Source organism: Lithobates pipiens, unplaced genomic scaffold (assembly GCF_037356315.1).
Source record: "Lithobates pipiens isolate NorthernLeopardFrog02 unplaced genomic scaffold, aLitPip1_a1.2 Scaffold_24, whole genome shotgun sequence".
NCBI classification, from domain to species: Eukaryota; Metazoa; Chordata; class Amphibia; order Anura; family Ranidae; genus Lithobates; species Lithobates pipiens.
This window is the reverse complement of record NW_027507786.1, coordinates 4,173,726-4,200,670: the sequence shown is the minus strand read 5'-3', so window position 1 is coordinate 4,200,670 and position 26,945 is coordinate 4,173,726. Positions and strand designations below refer to the sequence as shown.

The 26,945-nt window shown below is 41.1% G+C and overlaps 1 protein-coding gene across 3 annotated transcripts in view; it reads right to left on the bottom strand.

Annotated features, from left to right (window-relative positions):
- The window catches only part of LOC143929620 (uncharacterized), a 329,026-nt gene that overhangs the window by 134,356 nt on the left and 167,725 nt on the right, over positions 1-26,945 (bottom strand). For all 3 annotated transcript variants that reach the window (XM_077453528.1, XM_077453525.1, XM_077453526.1), the window contains 16 exons: positions 26,123-26,250; positions 25,132-25,269; positions 22,315-22,504; positions 21,362-21,489; positions 20,026-20,163; positions 19,479-19,680; positions 11,111-11,238; positions 9,738-9,875; positions 8,990-9,191; positions 8,054-8,181; positions 6,677-6,814; positions 5,966-6,167; positions 4,509-4,636; positions 2,655-2,792; positions 1,901-2,102; positions 1,282-1,409 (listed from right to left, as the gene is read on the bottom strand). In XM_077453528.1, coding sequence (XP_077309654.1) covers positions 1,282-1,409; positions 1,901-2,102; positions 2,655-2,792; positions 4,509-4,636; positions 5,966-6,167; positions 6,677-6,814; positions 8,054-8,181; positions 8,990-9,191; positions 9,738-9,875; positions 11,111-11,238; positions 19,479-19,680; positions 20,026-20,163; positions 21,362-21,489; positions 22,315-22,504; positions 25,132-25,269; positions 26,123-26,250 — 2,456 coding nt within the window. The remainder of the gene's footprint in view (positions 1-1,281; positions 1,410-1,900; positions 2,103-2,654; positions 2,793-4,508; positions 4,637-5,965; positions 6,168-6,676; positions 6,815-8,053; positions 8,182-8,989; positions 9,192-9,737; positions 9,876-11,110; positions 11,239-19,478; positions 19,681-20,025; positions 20,164-21,361; positions 21,490-22,314; positions 22,505-25,131; positions 25,270-26,122; positions 26,251-26,945) is intronic.

Here is a 26,945-nt window from a genome sequence, read left to right as displayed (position 1 = left end):
TACTTCCAGAGGTTTTTTCATTGCCACATCTCAAGCTCAAGGTACTGCAATACTGAACATAGCTCACATATCCTTACGCACATGTCAATCAGTACTGCAGTATGGACAGCCTATCACCATTGCTGGATAGGAGGAGAAAGGACCCAAACCTTCAGAAGATGGATGGAATCAGGGTACTGTTTTTGGACATTTTACTTTAAAACAAAGCGCAGGTGCAAAGGATAAGTTTAGGGAAGTAGAGAAGGTCTGGGAGTTGGGAGTCAGCAGATATTATTTAGGACAGGGATATGTAATTAATGGACCTCCAGCTATTGCAGAACTACAAGTCCTATGAGGCATAGCATGACTGTAAGAGTCCACGGCTTACTAAGCATGCACCAATGGCACGTTGTCGCAAGAGGAAATCCGTGCAAACTGAGCATGCGCCAAAGATGCCTCAGGGCACCAACCCGCACCTGCATGGAAGACTTTATGGAAAAGGGCAGGAAAATGCCCAGGACGTGCACAGGAAGTGACCTCAACCTAATGGAAAAAGGCAGGAAAATACCCAGGTGGCGCACAGGAAGTGACATCAACCTGATGGAAAAAGGTGGGAAAATGCCCAGGAGGCACACAGGAAGTGACCTCAAACTTCCCTATATAAGCCCAGCCTAGACACTGCCAAATTGCTGGATTATCGTCTGTCCCCCCTTGTTCCTGTGCTAGTGTGTGATCTGTCTGAACCTCTTGAGACCTGGAAACCTGTTTGACTACTCTTGATTGCTGCTTGCCTTTGACCTCAGATTTGTACCTTAACCATTCTACTTCTTTGCCCCTTTTGTACTCAGCTGCCAGATTGGAAGTGACCCGGCTTGGATCTCGACCATTCTTCTGATTAACCCTTTTATGCTTTGTTGCCCAACTGGACTTGACCTTAGTTCGGATCCCGGACTAAGGCTTGCACGGTGCTCTGCACCCTTGGCACCCCTGCCACTCTGTGTCCCCACCAAGTCTCTGTCTCCATCTCCAGAGGCTTTAAGAACCCGAGGTGCAAGGGAGGCCTCCCCACTACTTCTAGTCTCATATCAGGTACGTGGCGCTCATGACAAAGACTTTGACAGCTACAGGCATGACACCCAGAGGCAATGGCATGATGGGACTTGTAATTTTGCAACAGCTAGAGGTCCGCTAATTGCATAGCCCTGCTTTAGGATATAAGTTGTAAACGAAAGAACATATAGCACAAATAGAAATTGTCAAAAATGTAAACGGTAAATTTATTATAATACATAATATATATACCTGTTCTAAAAGTAGAAGTTGTTGAAGCAGAACCAGAGAAGCTGGTAACAGCTGCTGTTGACTGAGCTTCATTGATGGCGCCTGTGGCTGGATCAAAGTTTATAGCAGTAAAGCCAACTATGTAGACCCTGAAAATCAAGAGACCAACGTGCATTGTATTATATGGGAGGAAAGATTTTGCAGCAAATGTAAAAATTTCACTGACATTTTATCAGAATTAACTTCATGTTTCACCATGTAGATTGCTTGGAGGAATATCAAAGACACTGAGATCAATGGCTTTGTTAATAATCAAAACCAACCCTAGCCATAATGTTTACTCTAGTGCCAAACATTTTATACACAAAGTCACATATTCACTGTGTTATAATCAACGTTTGTTTGCTTTTGTTTTAAAATGATGCTAAAATAACCAAATTATTGCTGAAATTTCACCAGAAGTGAAAACTGAAAATTTTGCTTATCACTAATTATTATATAGAGATCTTCTTGAAAAGCTGTATTTGAAACTTTGCAAATCCTTACACCGCTGGTTCAATTTAAAAGATTCAGTCTGGTGTCTGAGCAATGATTTTCTAAACACAAGGTGTGTTCTGTTGGATGGATGTAGCTCCATTACCTGTAGTGTTTTGCGGGATCTAAAGGTCCATTGACGTATCCCCTTGAAACAGTGCCATCTCCCACGTGGACATTTATCTGATTCAGCTGGTCAGCATTCTGGATGTTCTGATGCTCAATGACAGAGGTCACATAATTACTGGTCAACCCATTCTTGAAATCATTATAAGTCTTTGCTAAAGACCCTTTAGCTAGTGTGTTGCCTGCAAGTTGCAAAAAGAATGACCAATGGGATAGCATGACAAATGAATAATGAAAAATCTTTTAAAACCAAATAATATTTTTTATATTTGGTAAATTCAGCCTCACTTTTTCTTTTTTTCTTGAAAAACTATTTTTTAAATTCTAATTTCTGTATTTTTCAAGGGAATTTCTTTTATTTTTAGGTACCCCTATTAAAGGGATCAGTTTAAATAATGTTTTCAAGTGTTTCTAGCCATAACTTGTAATTATAAATGCACATAAAGGAAGCCATGTTAGTTCATTACATATCCTGGATCTTCTTTCTGCTCTGTAGTGTTACACAATGGTTATCTTTTTAATCTTTCTCACAAGGAAAGTCTATGAGTTGATTTCCCCATTGAAACCAATGCACTCCCTGTGTGGCTAATATCATATTTTAACTACAGTTAAAGAAAACTAGACTTAGATATGCATATACTTCAAAAAAATGTATGGCTATTCAGTTTAAAAGATTGTCAGTTTCACAGTTTGGCTGCTGGATCATATACTTCTGCTAAGCTTACTTTTCTTACCAAATAAATCAGTTGTCATGATGATGGCATAAGCCACTATGGGTCCAGATAGAGTCTTAAAACTTTGGAAGGTGATGTCCATAGCATCCCTCGAGGGTGAGCGAACAATCTGCATGCTTCCTGGTATCTCTGCATGACCTGTAAAATAATTCACTATCAGTATCACATCTCCATTTATAGGTGAGTTAAAGTGTAGATTTGGCTAAATAGAAGAATCATATATATCCGGGGTCTCCAAACTTTTCAAACAAAGGGCCAGTCTACTGTCCTTCAGACTTTAGGAGGGCTGGATTGTGGCCAGCGGGGGTAGAAAATGTCCCGAGCCCAACATCTATGAGAATAAACATGGCCTCAGTGTTGTTGGTCAGGAGGAGGAGTAGTGACCCATTATTGGTATTGGTAGGAGGAATAGTATCCCATCATTGATATCAGTGGAAGAAATAGTGCCCCCTTGCTGGTGTCAGTGGGAGGATAAAGGTTAGCAAAGGGCCACATCTGGCCCTCAGGCCGCAGTTTGGAGACCCCTGATATATGTGATGCAGTCTGTAACCAGCAGTAACTCTGTAGTCTTTATTTTTCTGAGTGACAGTTGTAGATTCCTTATGTTTCTGCTTCCTTTTATCAGACTGACAAGGCTAATTGGTCTTTAAAGTGGTTGTAAAACCCTTACAAACCACTTTGACCTACAGGTAAGCCTAGATTAAGGTTAAGATAGGCCCTAGATTAAGATTAAGCTAGGTCCAAGAAATATCTCCTAAACCTACACGGTTTAGGAGATATTTACAAAAAGACAGGCGCATGCGCCATAGACAGCGGCGCGCAGGCGCACTATCACCGTTAGCAGCATGCCGTAGCTAATGGCGATATGCTGTTAGTGGCGGCTCCCATGTGCATGCACGGGAGTGACGTCATTGCTGCTCCGGCGCTATGAGTGGCCAGAGCAGTGATACCCGGAAGAAGATGGACACTCCGTGCTACAAGGGACAGCGGTGACATCGCTGGCTCCTGTGTCAGCTAAGTGACACATAATGGGCTACTATGCGATGTATAGTAGCCCATTATGCTTTACCTTTGCAGGGAGACAAAGAAGAAGTAAACCCATCAGGGTTTACTTCCTCTTTAATTAAATCTGGCAGCAGCGTTGTCACCATGTAGACAGGGTAGTTTAGATGGACATGTAGCATTAAATGGACTTAAAATGGGTGACAAACAATTTAAAGCCCAACTTCAGCTAATACTTTTAAGCAGTGAAAGCAACTTAAAATAAATTGTATCTGAAAATGTAAAAGTAGAAAAAGCTTTCTAGTTAGACAGATCTGGAGACTGGGGTGCTCAGGTAACCTTGGGCTCTGACTGTCTGCAATTTTAATCTGTAATTATTCCCTGGGTAGAGGTCGTGTCATTCTCCACTATATAAGGATGCCTACTTCAGGTCTGGATGAAAGGCCATGTAATTTAACCCCTTACTCTGAGCCAATGCAGTCATGGATCTACTCCCTGGGGGGGTCCATCATTGCAACAGGCTGAGCCCATAGTACTGAAACACTGAAAAGAGCTCACACATTATTATGCACATGTAAATGAGTGCTGCAGTACGAGCCGTCCATCACCATGGCCACCTAGGAGATAAATGGACCCTGCCCATCACTAGACTGGCCAGAAGATTAGGGTTCTTTTTAAAAGAATTTAATTTTAAAACAAGGAGCAGGGGAACAGTTGCGGAGAGTAAGAGAGGACCAGACAGACGGGAGGCACAAGATATTGTTTATGATTTAAGTGATGATTAAAGAACACTTATCAAAAATAGCAAATATGAAAAATGTTAACTGTAAATATATTACAAAGCATATATACCTGTTCTAAAAGTAGAAGTTGTTGAAGCAGAACCAGAGAAGCTGGAAACAGTTGATGTTGACTGATCTTCATTGATGGTGTTTGTGGCTGGATCAAAGTTTATTGCTGTAAAGCCAACTATGTAGACCCTGAAAGTCAAAAGATCAACGTGCATTATTTGGTAGGAATGATTTTGCAGCAAACATAATAATTTCACTGAAATATCATCTACATCAGTGATTCTCAATCAGGGTTTCTCCAAAGGTTGCTAAGGGGTCCCTTCAGCATTGAGCAATTTCTGCCTCTCAGATAAGTTCCCACGCACACCATTCATCTTTTTAGCTATCTGTAAGGAGGTAATTCTTCCCAATGTCCACAAGTGTAAGGACCATTCTTCCCACTGACCATCACACTAATGTATCATGAGTTGTAGATTTTACATTTTTAGCAGGGGTTCCCCAAGACCGGAGAACTATTTCAAGGGTTCCTCTATGTTGAAAAGGTTGAGAAAGGCTGATCTACATTAAAGCGGAGGTCCACCCTAAAGTGGACCTTCCGCTCATTGGAATCCTCCCCCCCTCCGGCGCCACAATTGGCACCTTTCAGGGGGGGGGGGGGGTTCAGGTACCTGTACAGTACAGGTATCTGCACCCACTTCCTGGATAGCTCTCTGCGGAAAGGGGCGTAGATTACGCCCCTTTCCGAAAGTCCCCCGCTGCCTGCTGGGAAACACACAGATCCCAGAGGCAGAGGGTCCATCCTCATTGCGCAGCGCGACTCGTGCATGCGCAGTAGGGAACCGGGAAATGAAGCCGAAAGGCTCCACTTCCTGATTCCCATACCCAAGATGGCGGCGGCAGCACCCGAGAAACGATCGAGAGATCGGCTTCGGGTGCTGACATCGCGGGCGCACTGGACAGGTAAGTGTCACTATTTTAAAAGTCAGCAGCTGCAGTATTTGTAGCTGCTGGCTTTAAAAAAATAAAAATAAACGCGGACTCCCGGCGGACTCCCGCTTTAACCTCATGTTTCACCATGAAGCCTACTTGGAGGAATACCAAAAAACATGGATTTGTTTCCTAGGAGTCCAAGTAATCACCATCCTAGTGCTGACATTGTGATTGATGAACAAAGCCAACTATACTCATAATGCTTACCCTAGTTCTATCCCTTTGATACACAACGCCATATGATCACCATCTTATAATTGACTTGAGGCTCGCTTGTTTTTGTTGTTAGATTTTGCTAAAATGGCCCATTTATTACTGAAATTTCACTAATGTGAACACTGATAATTTTGCTAAGCGCTATTAATTATTATATAGGGGTCTTTATGAAACTCTGTATTTGGAACTATTCAAATCCCTACACTGCTGCTCAATTTAGGAAAGATTCAGTCTAGTGTCTAAGCAAAGCTAGTATTGATTTTTAAACACAAAGTTTTTCCCGTTGTATGGATGGGGAAGCAACTCCATTACCTGTAATTTTTTGTGGGGTCCAGAGGTCCATTGACGTATCCCCTTGAAACAGTGCTATCTCCAACATGGACACTTATCTGATTCAGCTGGTCAGCATTCTGGATGTTCTGTGGCTCAATGACAGAGGTCACATAGGTACTGGTCAACCCATTCTTGAAATCATTATAAGTCTTTGATAAAGACCCTTTAGTTAGTGTGTTGCCTGCAAGTTGCAAAAAGAATGACCAATGGGATAGCATGACAAATGAATAATGAAAAAATTTTTAACACCAAATTATATTTTTTATATTTGGTAGATTCGGCCACACTTTTTGGTTTCTCTTGAAAAAAATTTTTTTTTAAATTTTAATCTCTGTATTTTTCAAGGGAATTTTCTTTTATTTTTAGGTACCCCTATTAAAAGGATCTGTTTAAATAATGTTTTCAAATGTTTCTAGCCATAACTTGTAATTATATATGCACATAAAGGAAGCAATGTTAGTTCATTACATATCCTGGATCTTCTTTCTGCTCTGTAGTGTCACACAATGGTTGTCTTTCTAATCTTTCTCACAGGGAAAGTCTATGAGTTGATTTCCCCATTGAAACCAATGCACTCCTTGTGTGGCTAATATCATATTTTAACTACAGTTACAGCTATTCAGTTTAAAAGATTCAGTTTCACAGTTTGGCTGCTGGATCATATACTTCTGTTAAGTTTACTTTTCCTACCAAATAAATCAGTTGTCATGATGATGGCATAAGCCACTATGGGTCCAGATGGAGTCTTAAAACTTTGGAAGGTTATGTCCATAGCATTCCTCGAGGGTGAACGAACAATCTGCACACTGCCTGGCATCTCTGCATGACCTGTAAAATAATTCACTATCAGTGTCACATCATTAGGTGAGTTAAAAATGTAGATTTGGCTAAATAGAAGAATAACATATATAAGGGGTCTCCAAACTTTTCAAACAAAGGACCAGTCTACTGTCCTTCAGACTTTAGGAGGGTCGGATTGTGGCCAGCGGGGGTAGAAAATGTCCCGAGCCCAACATCAGTGAGAATAAACATGGCCCCAGTGTTGGTGGTCAGTAGAAGGAGTAGTGCCCCATTATTGGTATTAGTAGGAGGAATACCGTAGTATCCCATTGCTGGTGTCAGTGGGAGGAATAGTGCTCCAAGGGCCGGATAAAGGTTAGCAAAGGGCCACATCTGGCCCTCAGGCCGCAGTTTGGAGACCCCTGATATATATGATGCAGTCTGTAACCAGCAATAACTCTGTAGTCTTTATTTTTCTGAATAACAATTGTAAATTCCTTATGTTTCTGCTTCCTTTTATCAGACTGACAAGGCTAATTGGTCTTCAATTAAATCTGGCAGCAGCGTTGTCACCATGTAGACAGGGTAGTTTAGATGAACATGTAGCATTAAATGGACTTAAAATGGGTGACAAACAATTTAAAGCCCAACTTCAGATAATACTTTTAAGCAGTGAAAGCAAATTAAAATACATTGTAGCTGAAAATGTAAAAGTAGAAAAAGCTTTCTAGTTAGACATGTCTGGAGACTGGGGTGCTCAGGTAACCTCGGACTCTGACTGTCTACAAATTTAATCTGTAATTATTCCCTGGGTACAGGTCGTGTCATTCTCCACTATTTACGGATGCTCACTTCAGGCCTGGATGAAAGGCCATGTCCTTTAACCCCTTACCTCTTAGCCAATTCAGTCATGGATCTACCCCCTGGGGGGGTCCATCATTGCAACAGGCTGAGCCCATAGCCCATAGTACTGAAACACTGAAAAGAGCTCACAAATTATTATGCACCTGTAAATGAGTGCTGCCGTACGAGCCGTCCATCACCATGGCCAGACAGGAGATAAATGGACCCTGCCCATCACTAGACTGGCCAGAAGATTAGGGTTCTTTTTAAAAGAATTTCATTTTAAAACAAGGAGCAGGGGAACAGTTTCGGAGAGTAGGAGAGGACCAGAGAGACGGGAGGCACAAGATATTGTTTACGATTTAAGTGATGATTAAAGAACATTTATCACAAATAGCAAATATGAAAAATGTTAACTGTAAATACATTACAAAACATATATACCTGTTCTAAAAGTAGAAGTTGTTGAAGCAGAACCAGAGAAGCTGGAAACAGTTGATGTTGACTGATCTTCATTGATGGTGTTTGTGGTTGGATCAAAGTTTATTGCTGTAAAGCCAACTATGTAGACCCTGAAAGTCAAAAGATCAACATGCATTATTTGGTAGGAATGATTTTGCAGCAAACATAATAATTTCACTGAAATATCATCTACATCAGCAATTCTCAATCAGGGTTCTGTGGAACCCTAGGATTCTTCCAGAGGTTGCTAGGGGTCCCTTCAGCATTGAGCAATTTCTGCCTCTCAGATAAGTTCCCACTGACACCATTCATCTTTTTAGCTATCTGTAAGGAAGTAATTCTTCCGAATGATCACAAGTGTAAGGACCATTCTTCCCACTGACCATCACACTAATGTATCATGAGTTGTAGATTTAACATTTTTAGCAGGGGTTCCCCGAGACCAGAGAACTATTTCAAGAGTTCCTCTGTGTTGAAAAGGTTGAGAAAGGCTGATCTACATTAACCAAATACCAAAAAACATGGATTTGTTTCCTAGGAGTCCAAGTGATCACCACCTTAGTGCTGACATTGTGATTTTACGAACAAAGCCAACTCTACTCATAATGCTTACCCTAGTTCTATCCCTTTGATACACAACGCCATATGGTCACCATCTTATAACTGACTTGAGGCTCACTTGTTTTTGTTGTTGGATTTTGCTAAAATGGCCCATTTATTACTGAAATTTAACAATTTTGGTAAAAGCTATTAATTATTATATAGGGATCTTTATGAAAATCTGTGTTTGCAACTATTCAAATCCCTACACTGCTGCTCAATTTAGCAAAGATTCAGTCTAGTGTCTGAGCAAAGCTAGTATTGATTTTTAAACACAATGTTTTTCCCGTTGTATGAATGTGGAAGCAACTCCATTACCTGTAATTTTTCGTGGGGTCCAGAGGTCCATTGACGTATCCCCTTGAAACAGTACCATCTCCAACATGGACACTTATCTGATTCAATTGGTCAGCATTCTGGATGTTCTGTGGCTCAATGACAGAGGTCACATAGGTACTGGTCAACCCAATCTTGAAATCATTATAAGTCTTTGTTAAAGAACCTTTAGTTAGTGTGTTGCCTGTAAGTTGCAAAAAGAATAACCAATGGGATAGCGTGACAAGTGAATAATGAAAAAACTTTCAACACTAAATTATATTTTTTATATTTGGTAGATTCGGCCTCACTTTCTTTCTTGACATTTTTTTTATTTTTTATTTTAATCTCTGTATTTTTCAAGGAATTGCTTTCAATTTTATGTAACCCTATTAAAAGGATCTGTTTAAATAATGTTTTAAAATGTTTCTAGCCATAACTTGTAATTATAAATGCACATAAAGGAAGCCATGTTAGTTCATTACATATCCTGGATCTACTTTCTGCTCTGTAGTGTCACACAATGGTTGTCTTTCTAATCTTCCTCACAGGGAAAGTCTATGAGTTTATTTCCCCATTGAAACCAATGCACTCCCTGTGTGGCTAATATCATATTTAAACTACAGTTAAAGAAAACTAGACTCAGATATGCCTATTATTCATAAAATGTATGGATGTTCAGTTTAAAAGATTGTCAGTTTGACAGTTTGGCTGCTGGATCATATACTTTTGTTAAGTTTACTTTTCCTACCAAATAAATCAGTTGTCATGATGATGGCATAAGCCACTATGGGACCAGATGGAGTCTTAAAACTTTGGAAGGTGATGTCCATAGCATCCCTCGAGGGTGAGCGAACAATCTGCACGCTGCCTGGTATCTCTGCATGACCTGTAAAAGAATTCACTATCAGTGTCACATCTCCATTTATAGGTGAGTTAAAATGTAGATTTGGCTAAATAAAAGAATAATATATATCCTGGGTCTCCAAACTTTTCAAACAAAGGGCCAGTCTACTGTCCTTCAGACTTTAGGAGAGCCGGATTGTGGCCAGCGGGGGTAGAAAATGTCCCGAGCCCAACATCAGTGAGAATAAACATGGCCTCAGGGTTGGTGGTCAGTAGGAGGAGAAGCGTCCCATCATTGGTATCAGTGGAAGACATAGTGCCCCATTGCTGGTAACAGTGGGAGGAATAGTGCCCCAAAGGCTGGATAAAGGCTAGCAAAGGGCCACATCTGGCCCTCGGCCGCAGTTTGGAGACCCCTAATATATATGATGCAGTCTGTAACAAGCAGTAACTCTAGTCTTTATTTTTCTGAGTAACAATTGTAGATTCCTTATGTTTCTGCTTCCTTTTATCAGACTGACAAGGCTAATTGGTCTTCAATGAAATCTGGCAGCAGCGTTGTCACCATGTAGACAGGGTAGTTTAGATGGACATGTAGCATTAAATGGACTTAAAATGGGTGACAAACAAATTAAAGCCCAACTTCAGCTAATACTTTTAAGCAGTGAAAGCAAATTAAAATACATTGTAGCTGAAAATGTAAAAGTAGAAAAAGCTTTCTAGTTAGACAGATCTGGAGACTGGGGTGCTCAGGTAACCTCGGACTCTAACTGTCTACAAATTTAATCTATAATTATTCCCTGGGTACAGGTTGTGCCATTCTTCACTATTTAAGGATGCCTACTTCAGGCCTGGATGAAAGGCCATGTCATTTAACCCCTTACCTCTTAGCCAATTCAGTCATGGATCTACCCCCTGGGGGGTCCATCATTGCAACAGACTGAGCCCATAGCCCATAGTACTGAAACACTGAAAAGAGCTCACAAATTATTATGCACCTGTAAATGAGTGCTGCCGTACGAGCCATCCATCACCATGGCCGGACAGGAGATAAATGGATCCTGCCCATCACTAGACTGGTCAGAAGATTAGGGTTCTTTTTAAAAGAATTTCATTTTAAAACAAGGAGCAGGGGAACAGTTGCGGAGAGTAGGAGAGGACCAGAGAGACGGGAGGCACAAGATATTGTTTACGATTTAAGTGATGATTAAAGAAAATGTATCACAAATAGCAAATATGAAAAATGTTAACTGTAAATATATTACAAAACATATATACCTGTTCTAAAAGTAGAAGTTGTTGAAGCAGAACCAGAGAAGCTGGAAACAGTTGATGTTGACTGATCTTCATTGATGGTGTTTGTGGTTGGATCAAAGTTTATTGCTGTAAAGCCAACTATGTAGACCCTTAAAGTCAAAAGATCAACATGCATTATTTGGTAGGAATGATTTTGCAGCAAACATAATAATTTCACTGAAATATCATCTACATCGGCGAATCTCAATCAGGGTTCCGTGGAACCCTAGGGTTCTTCCAGAGGTTGCTGGGGCCCCTTCAGGATTGAGCAAATTCTGCCTCTCAGATAAGTTCCCACTGACACCATTCATCTTTTTTAGCTATCTGTAAGGAGGTAATTCTTCCCAATGACCACAAGTGTAAGGACCATTCTTCCCACTGACCACCACACTAATGTATCATGAGTTGTACATTTCAAATTTTTAGCAGGGGTTCCCGAGAACAGAGAATTATTTCAAGGGTTGCTCTGTGTTGAAAAGGTTATGAAAGGCTGATCTACATTAACCTCATGTTTCACCATGAAGACAGCTTGGAGGAATACCAAAAAACATGGATTTGTTTCCTAGGAGTCCAAGTGATCACCATCTTAGTGCTGACATCGTGATTGATGAACAAAGCCAACTCTACTCATAATGCTTACCCTAGTTCTATCCCTTTGATACACAGCACCATATGGTCACTAGACATGTGCATTCGTTTTCGTCCGAATGCATTTTCGTCCGAATTTCAGCTATTTTCGTTTTCGTTTTGACAAACGATAACGAAAGCACAAAATCCGAAAAACGAAAGATCCGACATAAATAAATGCTTTATTTTCGTTTTCATTGTTACAACAGTTCGATATAGAATAGGAGATTCGACATGACTCTGACAACAATCTGTGTCTATAGAACCTGTGTTCGAATGTGCCTAACCTTACCTCTATTAGTCCAAGATTATATAGAGAAAATATTCGACAGAGAAAAAAGATTTGACAGAGAGAAAAGATTCTGCAAGATACTGTCCAAAAAAGCGTTTGGGGACCCGGGTCCTGCCCCAGGGGACATGTATCAATGCAAAAAAAAGTTTTAAAAACGGCCGTTTTTTCGGGAGCAGTGATTTTAATAATGATTAAAGTGAAACAATAAAAGTGTAATATTCCTTTAAATTTCGTAGGGGGGGGGGTTGTCTATAGTATGCCTGTGAAGGGGCGCATGTTTCCCGTGCTTAGAATTGTCCCTGCACAAAGTGTCATTTATGCAGGAAAAAAAGTCCTTTAAAATCACTCGCAGCTATAATGAATTGTCGGCTCCGTAATACAGAGAACACTCATTGAAAGTCATTGATAAAAAAATAAATAAATAAATATAAAAAAAAAAAGCGTGGGGGTCCCCCAAATTCAATTACCAGGCCCTTCAGGTCTGGTATGGATATTAAGGGGAACCCTGCCTCAAATTTAAGAAAAAATTTGACGTGGGGTTCCCCCTAAACATCCATAACCAGACCCTTCAGGTCTGGTATGGATATTAAGGGGAACCCCGCGTCAAATTTTAAAAAAAATTGACGTGGGGTTCCCCCTAAAAATCCATACCAGACCCTTTATCCGAGCACGCAACCTGGCAGGCCGCAGGAAAAGAGGGGGGGACGAGAGAGCGGCCCCCCCTCCCTCCTGAACCGTACCAGGCCACATGCCCTCAACATTGGGAGGATGCTTTGGGGGTCTGTGACCCCTCAAAGCACCTTGTCCCCATGTTGATGAGGACAAGGGCCTCATCCCCACAACCCTGGCCGGTGGTTGTGGAGGTCTGCGGGCGGGGGGCTTATCAGAATCTGGAAGCCCCCTTTAATAAGGGGACCCCCAGATCCCGGCCCCCCCCCTGTTTGAAATGGTAAGGGGGTACAAAAGTACCCCTACCATTTCACAAAGAAAGTGTAAAAAATGTTTAAATAAAACAAACACACTTTTGAAAAATTCCTTTATTAAAAATAAAAAAATAAAAAAAAGATTCCAGCGGCGGTAATCCACTCTTGCTATCCATCGACGGACGGTCATCTCTCCAGCGATGTCTAATATCATCCAGCGCAGCGCAGCATCCTTCTTCTGTCTCCGTGGAGGAGACACTACAGGCATTCCGGCGGCTGACGTTTGTTATATACGGAGGGCGGGGCCACCCGTCACCTGACCCCGCCCCCCTCTGACGCAAGGGGAAACCCGGGGTTCCCTGTGACGTAGGGGTGACCCGCACCCCTCTGATGTAACACAGGCAGGTTTCCGTTACATCAGAGGGGGGCGGGGTCACCCCTACGTCACGGGGAACCCCGGGTTTCCCCTTGCGTCAGAGGGGGGCGGGGTCAGGTGACGGGTGGCCCCGCCCTCCGTATATAACAAACGTCAGCCGCCGGAATGTCTGTAGTGTCTCCTCCACGGAGACAGAAGAAGGATGCTGCGCTGCGCTGGATGACATGAGACATCGCTGGAGATATGACCGTCCGTCGATGGATAGCAAGAGTGGATTACCGCCGCTGGAATCTTTTTTTTATTTTTTTATTTTTAATAAAGGAATTTTTCAAAAGTGTGTTTGTTTTATTTAAACATTTTTTACACTTTCTTTGTGAAATGGTAGGGGTACTTTTGTACCCCCTTACCATTTCAAACAGGGGGGGGCCGGGATCTGGGGGTCCCCTTGTTAAAGGGGGCTTCCAGATTCTGATAAGCCCCCCGCCCGCAGACCTCCACAACCACCGGCCAGGGTTGTGGGGATGAGGCCCTTGTCCTCATCAACATGGGGACAAGGTGCTTTGAGGGGTCACAGACCCCAAAGCATCCTCCCAATGTTGAGGGCATGTGGCCTGGTACGGTTCAGGAGGGAGGGGGGGCCGCTCTCTCGTCCCCCCCTCTTTTCCTGCGGCCTGCCAGGTTGCGTGCTCGGATAAAGGGTCTGGTATGGATTTTTAGGGGGAACCCCACGTCAATTTTTTTTTTTAATTTGACGCGGGGTTCCCCTTAATATCCATACCAGACCTGAAGGGTCTGGTTATGGATATTTAGGGGGAACCCCACGTCAAATTTTTTCTTAAATTTGAGGCAGGGTTCCCCTTAATATCCATACCAGACCTGAAGGGCCTGGTAATTGAATTTGGGGGACCCCCACGCTTTTTTTTATTTATTTATTTATTTATTTTTTTATCAATGACTTTCAATGAGTGTTCTCTGTATTACGGGAGCCGACAATTCATTATAGCTGCGAGTGATTTTAAAGGACTTTTTTTCCTGCATAAATGACACTTTGTGCAGGGACAATTCTAAGCACGGGAAACATGCGCCCCTTCACAGGCATACTATAGACAACCCCCCCCTACGAAATTTAAAGGAATATTACACTTTTATTGTTTCACTTTAATCATTATTAAAATCACTGCTCCCGAAAAAACGGCCGTTTTTAAAACTTTTTTTTGCATTGATACATGTCCCCTGGGGCAGGACCCGGGTCCCCAAACACTTTTTAGGACAGTAACTTGCAAATTAGCCTTTAAAATGAGCACTTTAGATTTTGAACGTTGGAGTCCCATAGACTTTAATAGGGTTCTAAAGTATGCTATATACTAGCTCCGTCGAATCTTCTTTATACATTCGACAGACACCATAAGCCTTCAAAGACAGATTCGACCGTGATTCATGTGGATTTTCGGACGAATGCAATTTTTGAACGAAAAATGAAATAAATAAAAACGAATTTCGGGAGTAACTAAATAAATTAAGTTTTCAGACGAAAACGAAATTCCGAAACGAAATATTTTACTCTGCACATGTCTAATGGTCACCATCTTATCATTGACTTGAGGCTCACTTGTTTTTGTTGTTAGATTTTGCTAAAATGGCCCAATTATTACTGAAATTAAACAAAGCTATCTGAAATATATCTGCTATGAAGGTGTACCATTAGTGAAAATGCCAGTAGGCTCATTGATGAGCATCTTAAACCATTTGTCATCGGTTTACAATCATATGGAAAGGATACAATCCCTTTTCTCAAGATTATTCAGAATTTGGTGATTGCCAGGGGTGCTCATCTTGTAACTATCGATGTGGAGGCGCTTTATAGCTCCATCCCCCATGACAAGGGGGTGGCTGCTGTGAAGTATACCATCTATCAATGTAGTGATGTGGACTGGGGGTATAATGAATTTATCCTGTCTCTCCTTGATTATATCCTACATCATAATGTCTTTACCTTTAATGGTTCCCACTACCTCCAGGTGCAGGGGGTTGCGATGGGGACTTGCTGTGCCCCGTCGTATGCCAACCTGTACCTAGGGGAGTGGGAACACATGTTCCTAAATGGTGATGACTTATCAATGTACACAGACCACTTTTTGGTGTGGTTTAGGTACATTGATGAAATTTTCACCATTTGGGACGGCCCACTAGAATTATTGAGTCAATGCCTAGCAAGAATGAATCGTAATGAATTCAATCTTACTTTTACTATGTCATCAAATACCCACACCATCTCATTCCTCGATGTTCAAGTATCCAGGAATGAGGATGGTACCCTGGGTAGTAGCATTTATCGTAAAGAAACGGCAGGAAACAATATCCTGCATGCTTCTAGCTTTCACCCTGAGACCCTAATCAGGTCTATACCATACAGCCAATATTTAAGGGTAACACGTAACTGTACGGAAGATGTAATTTTCAAAACAGAGGCAGACAAATTGAGACACAGGCTTCTCCTGAGGGGGTAATCGAACACGTCTCTCAAAAAGGCATTCCGTCGGGCCACAACTCGAACTAGACAGGATATTTTATACTCCCATGACCTCCCAGTCAGGACAACCCCCTTAGAATCATAACAAAATATTGTAATCAACATATTGATATCCGCAAGATTGTTTCAAAATACTGGCATACCCTCAAAATGGACCCTCAACTTGGTCGTTTAATCTCAGATGTACCCTTTTTACCTTTAGGAGGGCAACATCTGTTGCTTCCAGATTAGTCAAGAGCGAATATAGGGAAAAAGAAGCGAGTGAACATTGTAAATATAAGGGCACTTTCATGTGTGGTGCATGTGGGTACTGTTGATACATGAACACCAGTAAAAATCCCACTTTGCCCAATGGTCAAACTTTTAAAGCTCGCCATTTTGCGAATTGCCATACATTTGGGGTGGTGTATCTCCTCCAATGTGATTGTGGCTGCTTCTATATTGGGAAAACCAAGCTCCCCTTTTGGAAGAGAGCCTAACGCCACAATCGTAGTATGCAGGTCTGTAATCCTGACCTGCCGTTAGGGAGACACACCACCCTAGTCCATCTGGGAATTTTGCCTAGGGTTAAATTCTTGATTTTGGACCGTATCCACCCTAGTCTGAGGGGAGAGGACTGGAACAAAAGTCTCCCCCAGCTCGAACTTAGGTGGATATACAATTTGAGGGCCACCTGCCCCCCTGGCCTCAATGAGGCCGTTTGCTTTAGACCACTTTTGGAGGGATTCAGTTCGGGATGAATGGAGAAATAATCGGGATCTATGGTGCGAGCACATTTATTCCCTTTTGACCCAGTAATATATGAGCAATCTTTACTGTTGCCCCATTGGATCTTCCTTATGTATACTGAGTTTCCTTATCTCTTATACTATATCCATATCAGAAGACAATTATGTATTTATTCTGTTTCATTTAATTTATTCTGGTTTGTTTTTGTTTTGCTTGGTTTACTATTTCTCTGCCCTTTGTGGTGGAGACACTGACGCGGGGTTCCACTTTATTCCTTCCTCCAGAGACTATATACATTGTTTGTATTCAATTGTAGTCTTGTTTTTTTTTTTATATAGTTATTTATTTCCCTATATTTTGTTCCCTGTCTCTTTCATGTGCGCCCGGCGCGGGGAGATAGCCCCGTCTGAGGTATACAGTGAGGAGGGATCTTTCACCATTATCATCTGGTGTTTTTTGTTTTCTCCCCACTGGCTCTCATGGCCATTTTGGCCGTGACTCTCTGCGCTGGTGGGCTGACCCTGCGGCGTGGCCCTCCGCTGTGCTGGTGTGGTGACGTCAGCGCGCATGTGGCGTTCAAGCGGACTGGCATTTTGCCCTTTCGCTGTGCGCGCATGCGTGCTGTGTGTGCGGCGCCTGCACAGTGTGGAGGTGGGGAGCGACGTCATCTCACGGAGCCTGCCTTGGGAGGAGTGTTCAGGGGCAGCTGGATACACAGCTGATCGGCGTTTGTGACCGATCAGCTGTGTCTGTTTTACTACTTAAGCTCTGCTTCAGTGCAGGTCTGACAGGGCTGGGAGATGGACGTTGATCTGGGTTTACCTGGGGGACCACGATTTGAACCCTTTCTGTGCAGGTATTTTTGCTGTTTTTTTGGGTGCTAACATTATTGTCCCTATGGATGGATGGATTAATGTGGATATGCCGTGTTGTATGCATATTCATCCGGCCATATAATTTGTAGACATGTGCATTCGTTTTCGTCCGAATGCATTTTCGTCCGAATTTCAGGTATTTTCGTTTTCGTTTTGACAAACGATAACGAAAGTGCAGATTCCGAAAAACGAAAGATCCGACATAAATAAATCCTTTTTTTCGTTTTCGTTGTTACAACAGTTCGATATAGAATAGGAGATTCGAAGTGACCGTTCGATATAGAATAGGAGATTCGACGTGACTCCATATGTCTATTGAACCTGTGGTCGAATGTGCCTAAGTTTCGTTTACCTCTATTAGTCCTATTATATAGAAAAGCTTCGACAGAGAGTAAATATTCGACATAGAGAGAACAGAATCGACAGAGAGAAACGATACTGGAATTGGGTGGGGGAAGTAAATTAAAAAAAAATAATGATAATATTCGACGGGATCGTTGCACGTTTATAATAATATTCGACGGGATCGTTACATGTTTATAATAATATTCGACGGGATCGTTGCACGTTTATAATAATATTCGACGGGATCGTCGCAACTATACGACACTGCAATCGTACATTTCGGCAATCGAATGCTCCGCCTATAGGCTATATAGTTTAGCAGCTCCATCGAATCTTCTTTATCCATTCGACAGATACCATAAGCCTTCCAAGACAGATTCGACCGTAATTCATGTGGATTTTCGGACGAATGCAATTTTTGCACGAAAAACGAAATAAATAAAAACGAATTTCGGGAGTAACTAAATAAATAAAATTTACGGACGAAAACGAAAAAACGAAACGAAATATTCTAGTCTGCACATGTCTAATAATTTGCTGTATTGCATTTCCCCTATGGGATTTAAAATATATAATATATATTTATATATTATACATATTGAATTATTTTTCTCTTTTGTTTTTTACCTGCCAGTGGGCACAATTTTATGGGACCCCGGGGCCTCTGATGCGTCCCTCTCCTGTGTATCAGTGGCCTGTTAGCGACATCACTTTTTGACTAAGGTGAGCCTGCATTTACATTATGATATGCATTCCTCTGTATACAATATTAAATTAATATGTATTAGTGTTGTCTTTCTGTTTGCTTCCCCTGCAGATTCTCCAGCGTTTTCTGGCCCAAGTGCACATGTAGACCCCCTGTCGGTCCAATTTTTTGGACTGCAGTGTGGCAGACAGGATAGGTGAAATAGCGGGGGGCTACAACATTTTTCCCTTCCGCTTTACAAATTCTTTTTTTCTTCTTGCTGATGCACCATTTATATACTCTTCAAATAATATCTGGATGGATGGGATTAGCAGTGGGCCCTGCATCATGATGTCTCTTCTGCATTTATTTTAGAACTGTTTTGGATGCTAAAATGTACCTATCTAGTGATTAGGATGTAAGTTTGTGTATTATATTAGCGAATGATATTATAACAATCTTGGTTGCGATTTTTCTGATTGATTTTTTTGTTTAAATCTTTTAGATATGGTGTTACCTGAACAAAAAACCCCTGATGAAGGAGAATATAATTAATCTCTGAAACGTCGTAGGGTTTGAGTTGCTCCATCACACTTATCCATGATTTTTTGTATATTGCTATGCATCCTTGATTATTAATATGATTTTTTGATATTATAACTATGTATTTTTTGTATAATAAATCTTTTTATACTAATATGGTAGTACCTATAAAGTCCCATACCTAGGGGGTTCTCTCTATTTTTCAATTATTACTGAAATTTCACTAATGGGAACACTGACAATTTTGCCAAGCGCTATTAATTATTATATAGGGGTCTTTATGAAACTCTGTATTTGGAACTATTAAATTCCCTACACTGCTGCTCAATTTAGCAAAGATTCAGTCTAGCATCTGAGCAAAGCTAGTATTGATTTTTAAACACAAAATTTTTCCCGTTGTATGAATGTGGAAGCAACTCCATTACCTGTAATTTTTCGTGGGGTCCAGAGGTCCATTGACGTATCCCTTTGAAACAGTACCATCTCCAACATGGACACTTATCTGATTCAATTGGTCAGCATTCTGGATGTTCTGTGGCTCAATGACAGAGGTCACATAGGTACTGGTCAACCCATTCTTGAAATCATTATAAGTCTTTGCTAAAGAACCTTTAGTTAGTGTGTTGCCTGTAAGTTGCAAAAAGAATAACCAATGGGATAGTGTGACAAGTGAATAATGAAAACACTTTCAACACTAAGTTATATTTTTTATATTTGGTAGATTCGGCCTCACTTTCTTTCTTTAAATTTTTTTTTTCATTTTAATCTCTGTATTTTTCAAGGAATTGCTTTCAATTTTAGGTAACCCTATTAAAAGGATATGTTTAAATAATGTTTTCAAATGTTTCTAGCCATAACTAGACTCAGATATGCCTATTATTCAAAAAATATATGGCTATTCAGTTTAAAAGATTGTCAGTTTCACAGTTTGGCTGCTGGATCATATATTTCTGTTAAGTTTACTTTTCCTACCAAATAAATCAGTTGTCATGATGATGGCATAAGCCACTATGGGTCCAGATGGAGTCTTAAAACTTTGGAAGGTGATGTCCATAGCATTCCTCGAGGATGAGCGAACAATCTGCACGCTGCCTGGTATCTCTGCATGACCTGTAAAATAATTCACTATCAATGTCACATCTCCATTTATAGGTGAGTTAAAATGTAGATTTGGCTAAATAAAAGAATAATATATATCCAGGGTCTCCAAACTTTTCAAACAAAAGGCCAGTCTACTGTCCTTCAGACTTTAGGAGGGCTGGATTGTGGCCAGCGGGGGTAGAAAATGTCCCGAGCCCAACATCAGTGAGAATAAACATGGCCTCAGGGTTGGTGGTCAGTAGGAGGAGAAGCGTCCCATTATTGGTATTAGTAGGAGGAATAGTATCCCATCATTGGTATCAGTGGAAGACATAGTGCCCCATTGCTGGTGTCAGTGGGAGGAATAGTGCCCCAAAGGCTGGATAAAGGCTAGCAAAGGACCACATCTGGCTCTCGGGCCGCAGTTTGGAGACCCCTAATATATACGATGCAGTCTGTAACAAGCAGTAACTCTGTAGTCTTTATTTTTCTGAGTAACAATTCTAACCATTGTTTCTGTTTCCTTTCATCAGAGTGACAAGGCTAATTGGTATTCTATGAAATGTGGCAGCAGCGTTGTCACCATGTAGACAAGAGTAGTTTAGATGGACAAGTAGCATTAAATGGACTTAAAATGGGTGACAAACAATTTAAAGCCCAACTTCAGATAATACTTTTAAGCAGTGAAAGCAACTTAAAATAAAGTGTAGCTGAAAATGTAAAAGTAGAAAAAGCTTTCTAGTTAGAAAGATCTGGAGACTGGGTGCTCAGGTAACCTCGGGCTCTGACTGTCTGCAAATTGAATCTGTAATTATTCCCTGGGTACAGGTTGTGTCATTCTTCACTATTTACGGATGCCTACTTCTGGCCTGGATGAAAGGCCATCATTGCAACAGGCTGAGCCCATAGTACTGAAACACTGAAAAGAGCTCACACATTATTATGCATATGTAAATGAGTGCTGCAGTACGAGCCGTCCATCACCATGGCCGAACAGGAGATAAATGGACCCTGCCCATCACTAGACTGGCCAGAAGATTAGGGTTCTTTTTAAAAGAATTTCATTTTAAAACAAGGAGCAGGGGAACAGTTTCGGAGAGTAGGAGAGGACCAGAGAGACGGGAGACACAAGATATTGTTTACGATTTAAATAATGATTAAAGAACATTTATCATAAATAGCAAAAATGAAAAATGTTAACTGTAAACATATTACAAAACATATATACCTGATCTAAAAGTAGAAGTTGTTGAAGCAGAACCAGAGAAGCTGGAAACAGTTGATGTTGACTGATCTTCATTGATGGTGTTTGTGGTTGGATCAAAGTTTATTGCTGTAAAGCCAACTATGTAGACTCTGAAAGTCAAAAGATCCACATGCATTATTTGGTAGGAATGATTTTGCAGCAAAAGTAATAATTTCACTGAAATATCATCTACATCAGCGATTCTCAATCAGAGTTCCGTGGAACCCTAGGGTTCCTCCAGAGGTTGTAGGGGTCCCTTCAGGATTGAGCAATTTCTGCCTCTCAGATAAGTTCCCACTGACACCATTCATCTTTTTAGCTATCTGTAAGGAGGTAATTCTTCCGAATGATCACAAGTGTAAGGACCATTCTTCCCACTGACCATCACACTAATGTATCATGAGTTGTAGATTTAAAACTTTTAGCAGGGGTTCCCCCGAGACCAGAGAACTATTTCAAGGGTTCCTCTGTGTGGAAAAGGTTGAGAAAGGCTGATCTACATTAACCAAATACCAAAAAACATGGATTTGTTTTCTAGGAGTCCAAGTGATCACCACCTTAGTGCTGACATTGTGATTTTACGAACAAAGCCAACTCTACTCATAATGCTTACCCTAGTTCTATCCCTTTGATACACAACGCCATATGGTCACCATCTTATAACTGACTTGAGGCTCACTTGTTTTTGTTGTTAGATTTTGCTAAAATGGCCCATTTATTACTGAAATTTCACTAATGTGAACACTGATAATTTTGGTAAAAGCTATTAATTATTATATAGGGGTCTTTATGAAACTCTGTATTTGCAACTATTCAAATCCCTACACTGCTGCTCAATTTAGCAAAGATTCAGTCTAGTGTCTGAGCAAAGCTAATATTGATTTTTAAAACACAAAGTTTTTCCCGTTGTATGAATGTGGAAGCAACTCCATTACCTGTAATGTTTTGTGGGGTCCAGAGCTCCATTGACGTATCCCCTTGAAACAGTGCCATCTCCAACGTGGACACTTATCTGATTCCGCTGGATATTCTGCTGCTCAATGACAGAGGTCACATAACTCCTGGTCAACCCATTCTTGAAATCATTATAAGTCTTTGATAAAGACCCTTTAGTTAGTGTGTTGCCTGCAAGTTAGAAAAATAATGACAAATGAGATCACATGACAAATGACTAATTAAAATTCAATCCCAAATTGTATTTTCTATCTATTTGATAGATTCAGCCTCCCCTTTTCTTAAAATAAACCCCCACTATTTTCATTTAAATTTTTTTTTTTTTCAAGGTACTGCTTAACGTGTTAGGTAACTCTATAAAAATGTTTTGTTTTATTTAAATAATGTTATAAAAAGGAAAGTATGTTTCTAGGAAATTTTTGTAATTATAAATGTGCATGAAGGAAGCCATGTTAGCCCATTATGTATCCTGGATCTACTTTCTGCTTTGCAGTGTCACACAATGCTTGTGCTTTACTGATTCCTTCTCACAATGCGAGTCTATGAGTCAACCAACCCACTGAAACCAAAAGCCCTTTCTGTCAGGCTAATATCACATCATAACTACAATTAAAGCAAGTTAGACTCAGACATGCTTATACTTCAAAAATTGCAAGACTAATCAATTTAAATAAAAAACAGTAAACACTGCGCTATCCAAAAAATAAGAAAAAGAAGCTGCTAACACACCAAAAAGGATATTTCAAGGTGAAAACATGTAAATTCAATACGAAAGTGTAGCGCTAAAGACCTGAACTAAGTGACATAACCTTATGTGGTACCCATCAATATTCTTCTAGTGTTCCTTATAATAAGGACATAAAATAGCATAAACACCAGGAATAAAAATGATATTAAACAATCATTTAGAATCATGAAATGAAATAACAAAAATTCGTGCATATACAATTATGGATACATGTAATAAGAAGATGGAGCCAAATAGTGTAATTACATTTAAAAAAACCTTTTAATAAAAAAAAGGTAATAAACTCACATTTGTACAGTGAATCAAGCGCTTTTTCAATAAAAATTCGGCTGCAGTAGAGTCCCGACGCGTTTCGTCCTCGTACACGTAGTGGTGTCTGCATGTTTCTCATGTCTAAGGAAGGTGGAATGTGACTTTGACCACACAACGTGGGATTGGATTGTTTTACATAAGAGACTTTGCTGATCTGTTTGTTTCTTTTTACTTTAGGATTTCTGGATTTTTGAATCACTTTATTTTTGCTTACATAATTGTATATGCACGAATGTTTGTTATTTGATTTCATAATTCTAAATGATTGTTTAACCACTTGCTTACTGGGCACTTAAACCCCCCTCAGTCCCAGACCAATTTTCAGCTTTCAGCGCTGATGCACTTTGAGTGACAATTACGCGGTCATACAACACTGTACCCAAATGAAATTTTTATCATTTTTTTCCCACAAATAGAGCTTTCTTTTGGTGGTATTTAGTTACAGCTCGGAGTTTTATTTTTTGCTAAACAAACAAAAAAAGATGCAAAAAAAAAAAAAAAAACTGATGTTTTAATAGTTTGTTATAAAATTTTGCAAACGGGTCATTTTTCTCCTTCATTGAAATGCGCTGATTAGGCGGCACTGATAGGCTGCATTGGTGGGCACTGATGGGCTGCATTGGTGGGCACTGATGGGCTGCATTGGTGGGCACTGATGGGCTGCATTGGTGGGCACTGATAGGCATAGTTAAGGCGGCACTAATAGGCACAGATAAGGCGGCACCGATGGGCACAGATAAGGCGGCACTGATGGGCAAAGATGGGCACAGATAAGATGGCACGGATGGGTGGCACGGATAAGTGGCACGGATGGGTGGCACGGATGGGCACTGATAGGTACCACAGATAGATGGGACTGATGGGCACTGATAGGTGGCACTGATAGGTGGCTCTGATAGGTGGCACTGCTGGGCACTGATGGGCGGCACTGCTGGGCACTGATGGGCGGCACTGGGGTGCAGCACCTTTGAGGCAGATTTTGGGTGGCACTGTGGGTGGCACTGTGTTTGGCACTGTGGGTGGCACTGTGGGCACTGCTGGGTGGCACTGTGGGCACTGCTGGGTGGCACTGTAGGCACTATGGGCACTGCTGGGTGGCACTGACAGGGGGGCACTTACTTTATTTCAGGATGGCACTGCGGGTGGCAGGTGGGCACTGGCAGGGGGCAGGTGTCCGCTTGAATTGCTGGCCGTGATCGGGACTGATGTCCCGAACACGGCCGCCGGCGATCGGCTTTTTTTTTACTAGCCGATTACCGGCTCCGTTTTATCACATGATCAGCTGTCATTGGCTGACAGCTGATCACGTGATAAGGGGTCGGGATCGACCCCTTACACGGATCGGTGATCAGGCGAGTCTCACGGACTCGCCGATCACAGAGCGCGCCGCGCGCGCCCCTCAGGGAGCGCGCCGCGCGCGCCCCTCAGGGGGCGCGCAGGCCGCTCGTAACCGGGACTACGTCAATAGACGTAGTCCCGGCAATCTAGGTCCGCGCTAATGCCGTCATTCGGCAATAGCGCGGATCCCAAGTGGTTAATATAATTTTTATTCCTGGTGTTTATGCAATTTTATGTCCTTATTATAAGGAACACTAAAAGAATATTGATGGGTCACTTAGTTCAGGTCTTTAGCGCTACACTTTCGTATTGAATTTACATGTAATCAATTTAAATGATTTTCAATTTCACATCTATGCTACTAATCCATATCATTCTATTCATTTTTTTATACTCCTACCATGTATATCGGTTGTCATGATGATGGCATAAGCTACTATGGGTCCAGATGAAGACTTAAAACTTGGAAAGGTGATGTCCATAGCATCTCTCGAGGCTGAGCGAACAATCTGCACACTGCCTGGCATCTCTGCATGATCTATAAAATAATTCAATGTTAGTATCGGATCTCCATTAACAGGTAAGTTAAAGCGGAAGTAAACCCATCAAGTTTCAAATCACTGTTTCATTTTTGGCACGTGCTGGAAATGTAACACTCCCATTGGTTGTACTCTCAACCAAACTGTCAAACCATGAAATGGTTGGTGCTAAAACTGATCACATGTGCAGCATCATGGCAGCTGTAGATTAAATAGAGGCAAAGGTGACAGCTTCCAAATTAAAGCCCAACTTTAACTAATACATTGAATCAGTTAAAGCAACTTAAAATAAATTGTAGCTGAAAGTTTAAAAGTAGGAAAAGCTTTCTAGTTAGACAGATCTAGTGATGGGATGCTCAGATAACATTGGACTCTGACCGTCTCCAAGTTTATGTTGTAATTATTCCCTGGGTACAGGTTGTGTCCTTCTTCACCATTTGCAGATTTCCACTTCAGGTCTGGATGAAAGGCCATGTCATTTAACCCCTGACCTCTGAACCAAGGCAGCCATGGATCTAGACCCCCCCCCCCACCCCCAGGGGACCATCATTGCAAAAGCCCGAGCCCATAGTACTGAAAGACTAAACAGAGCTCACACATTGTTAAACACATGTCAATCAGTGCTGCAGTATAGACCGGCTGGACAGGAGGAGAATGGACTGGTCAGAAGATGGATGAACTAAGGGTAGTTTTTATTTTTATTTTAAAGAATTACATTTTAATCAAGGAGTAGGGGAAGGGGAAGAGTTTAGGGGATAGAAGAGGACCAGGGGATGGGAGGCAGCCTATATGGTTTAGAATTTAAATACATAGTAAAGAACATTTATCACAAATAGAAAATCTGAAAAATACCTGTTCTAAAAGTAGAAGTTGTTGAAGCAGAACCAGAGAAGCTGGTAACAGTTGCTGTTGACTGATCTTCATTGATTGTGTTTGTGGCTGGATCAAATTTTATTGAGGTAAAGCCTACTATGTAGACCCTGAAAGTCAAGAGACCAGAGTCCATCTTAGTATTTGCAATGAATGATTTTGCGGCAAATGTAAAATTTTCACTGAAATTCCATCGACATTAACCCAAAGTTTCACCATATAGACTGCTTAGAGCAGGGGCCTCAAACTGGTGGCCCTCCAGCTGTTGCAAAACTACAAGTCCCATCATGTCCCTGCCTGTGGCAGTCATGCTTGTAACTCTCAGCCTTGCAATGCCTAATGAGACTTCGCAATTTCGCAACAGCTGGAGGGCCACCAGTTTGAGACCCCTGGCTTAGAGGTATTTCAAAAAGCACGGATTTATTTACTAGGAAAGTGATGTGATTACCATCCAAGTGATGGCATTGAGATCATTGGCTTTTTTAATGAATAAAGCAAGCCCTAGCCATAATGCTTACCCTAGTGTCAACCTTTTCATAGGCAAAGCCACATGATCATCATGTTATAATTGACTTGAGGATCACTTGCTTTTGTTGTTAAATTTAGCTAAAATAACCCAATTGTTTCCCAGATTTTACCACAGTGAAAACTGTCAATTTTGCTCATTACTTATAATTATATAAAGATCTTGAAAATCTGTATTTGGAACATTTCAAATCCCTACACCACTCGTCAATTTAACAATTTAATTTCAGTCTGGTGTCTGAGCAATGAGATTATTGAATTTTAAACACAACGTGTGTCC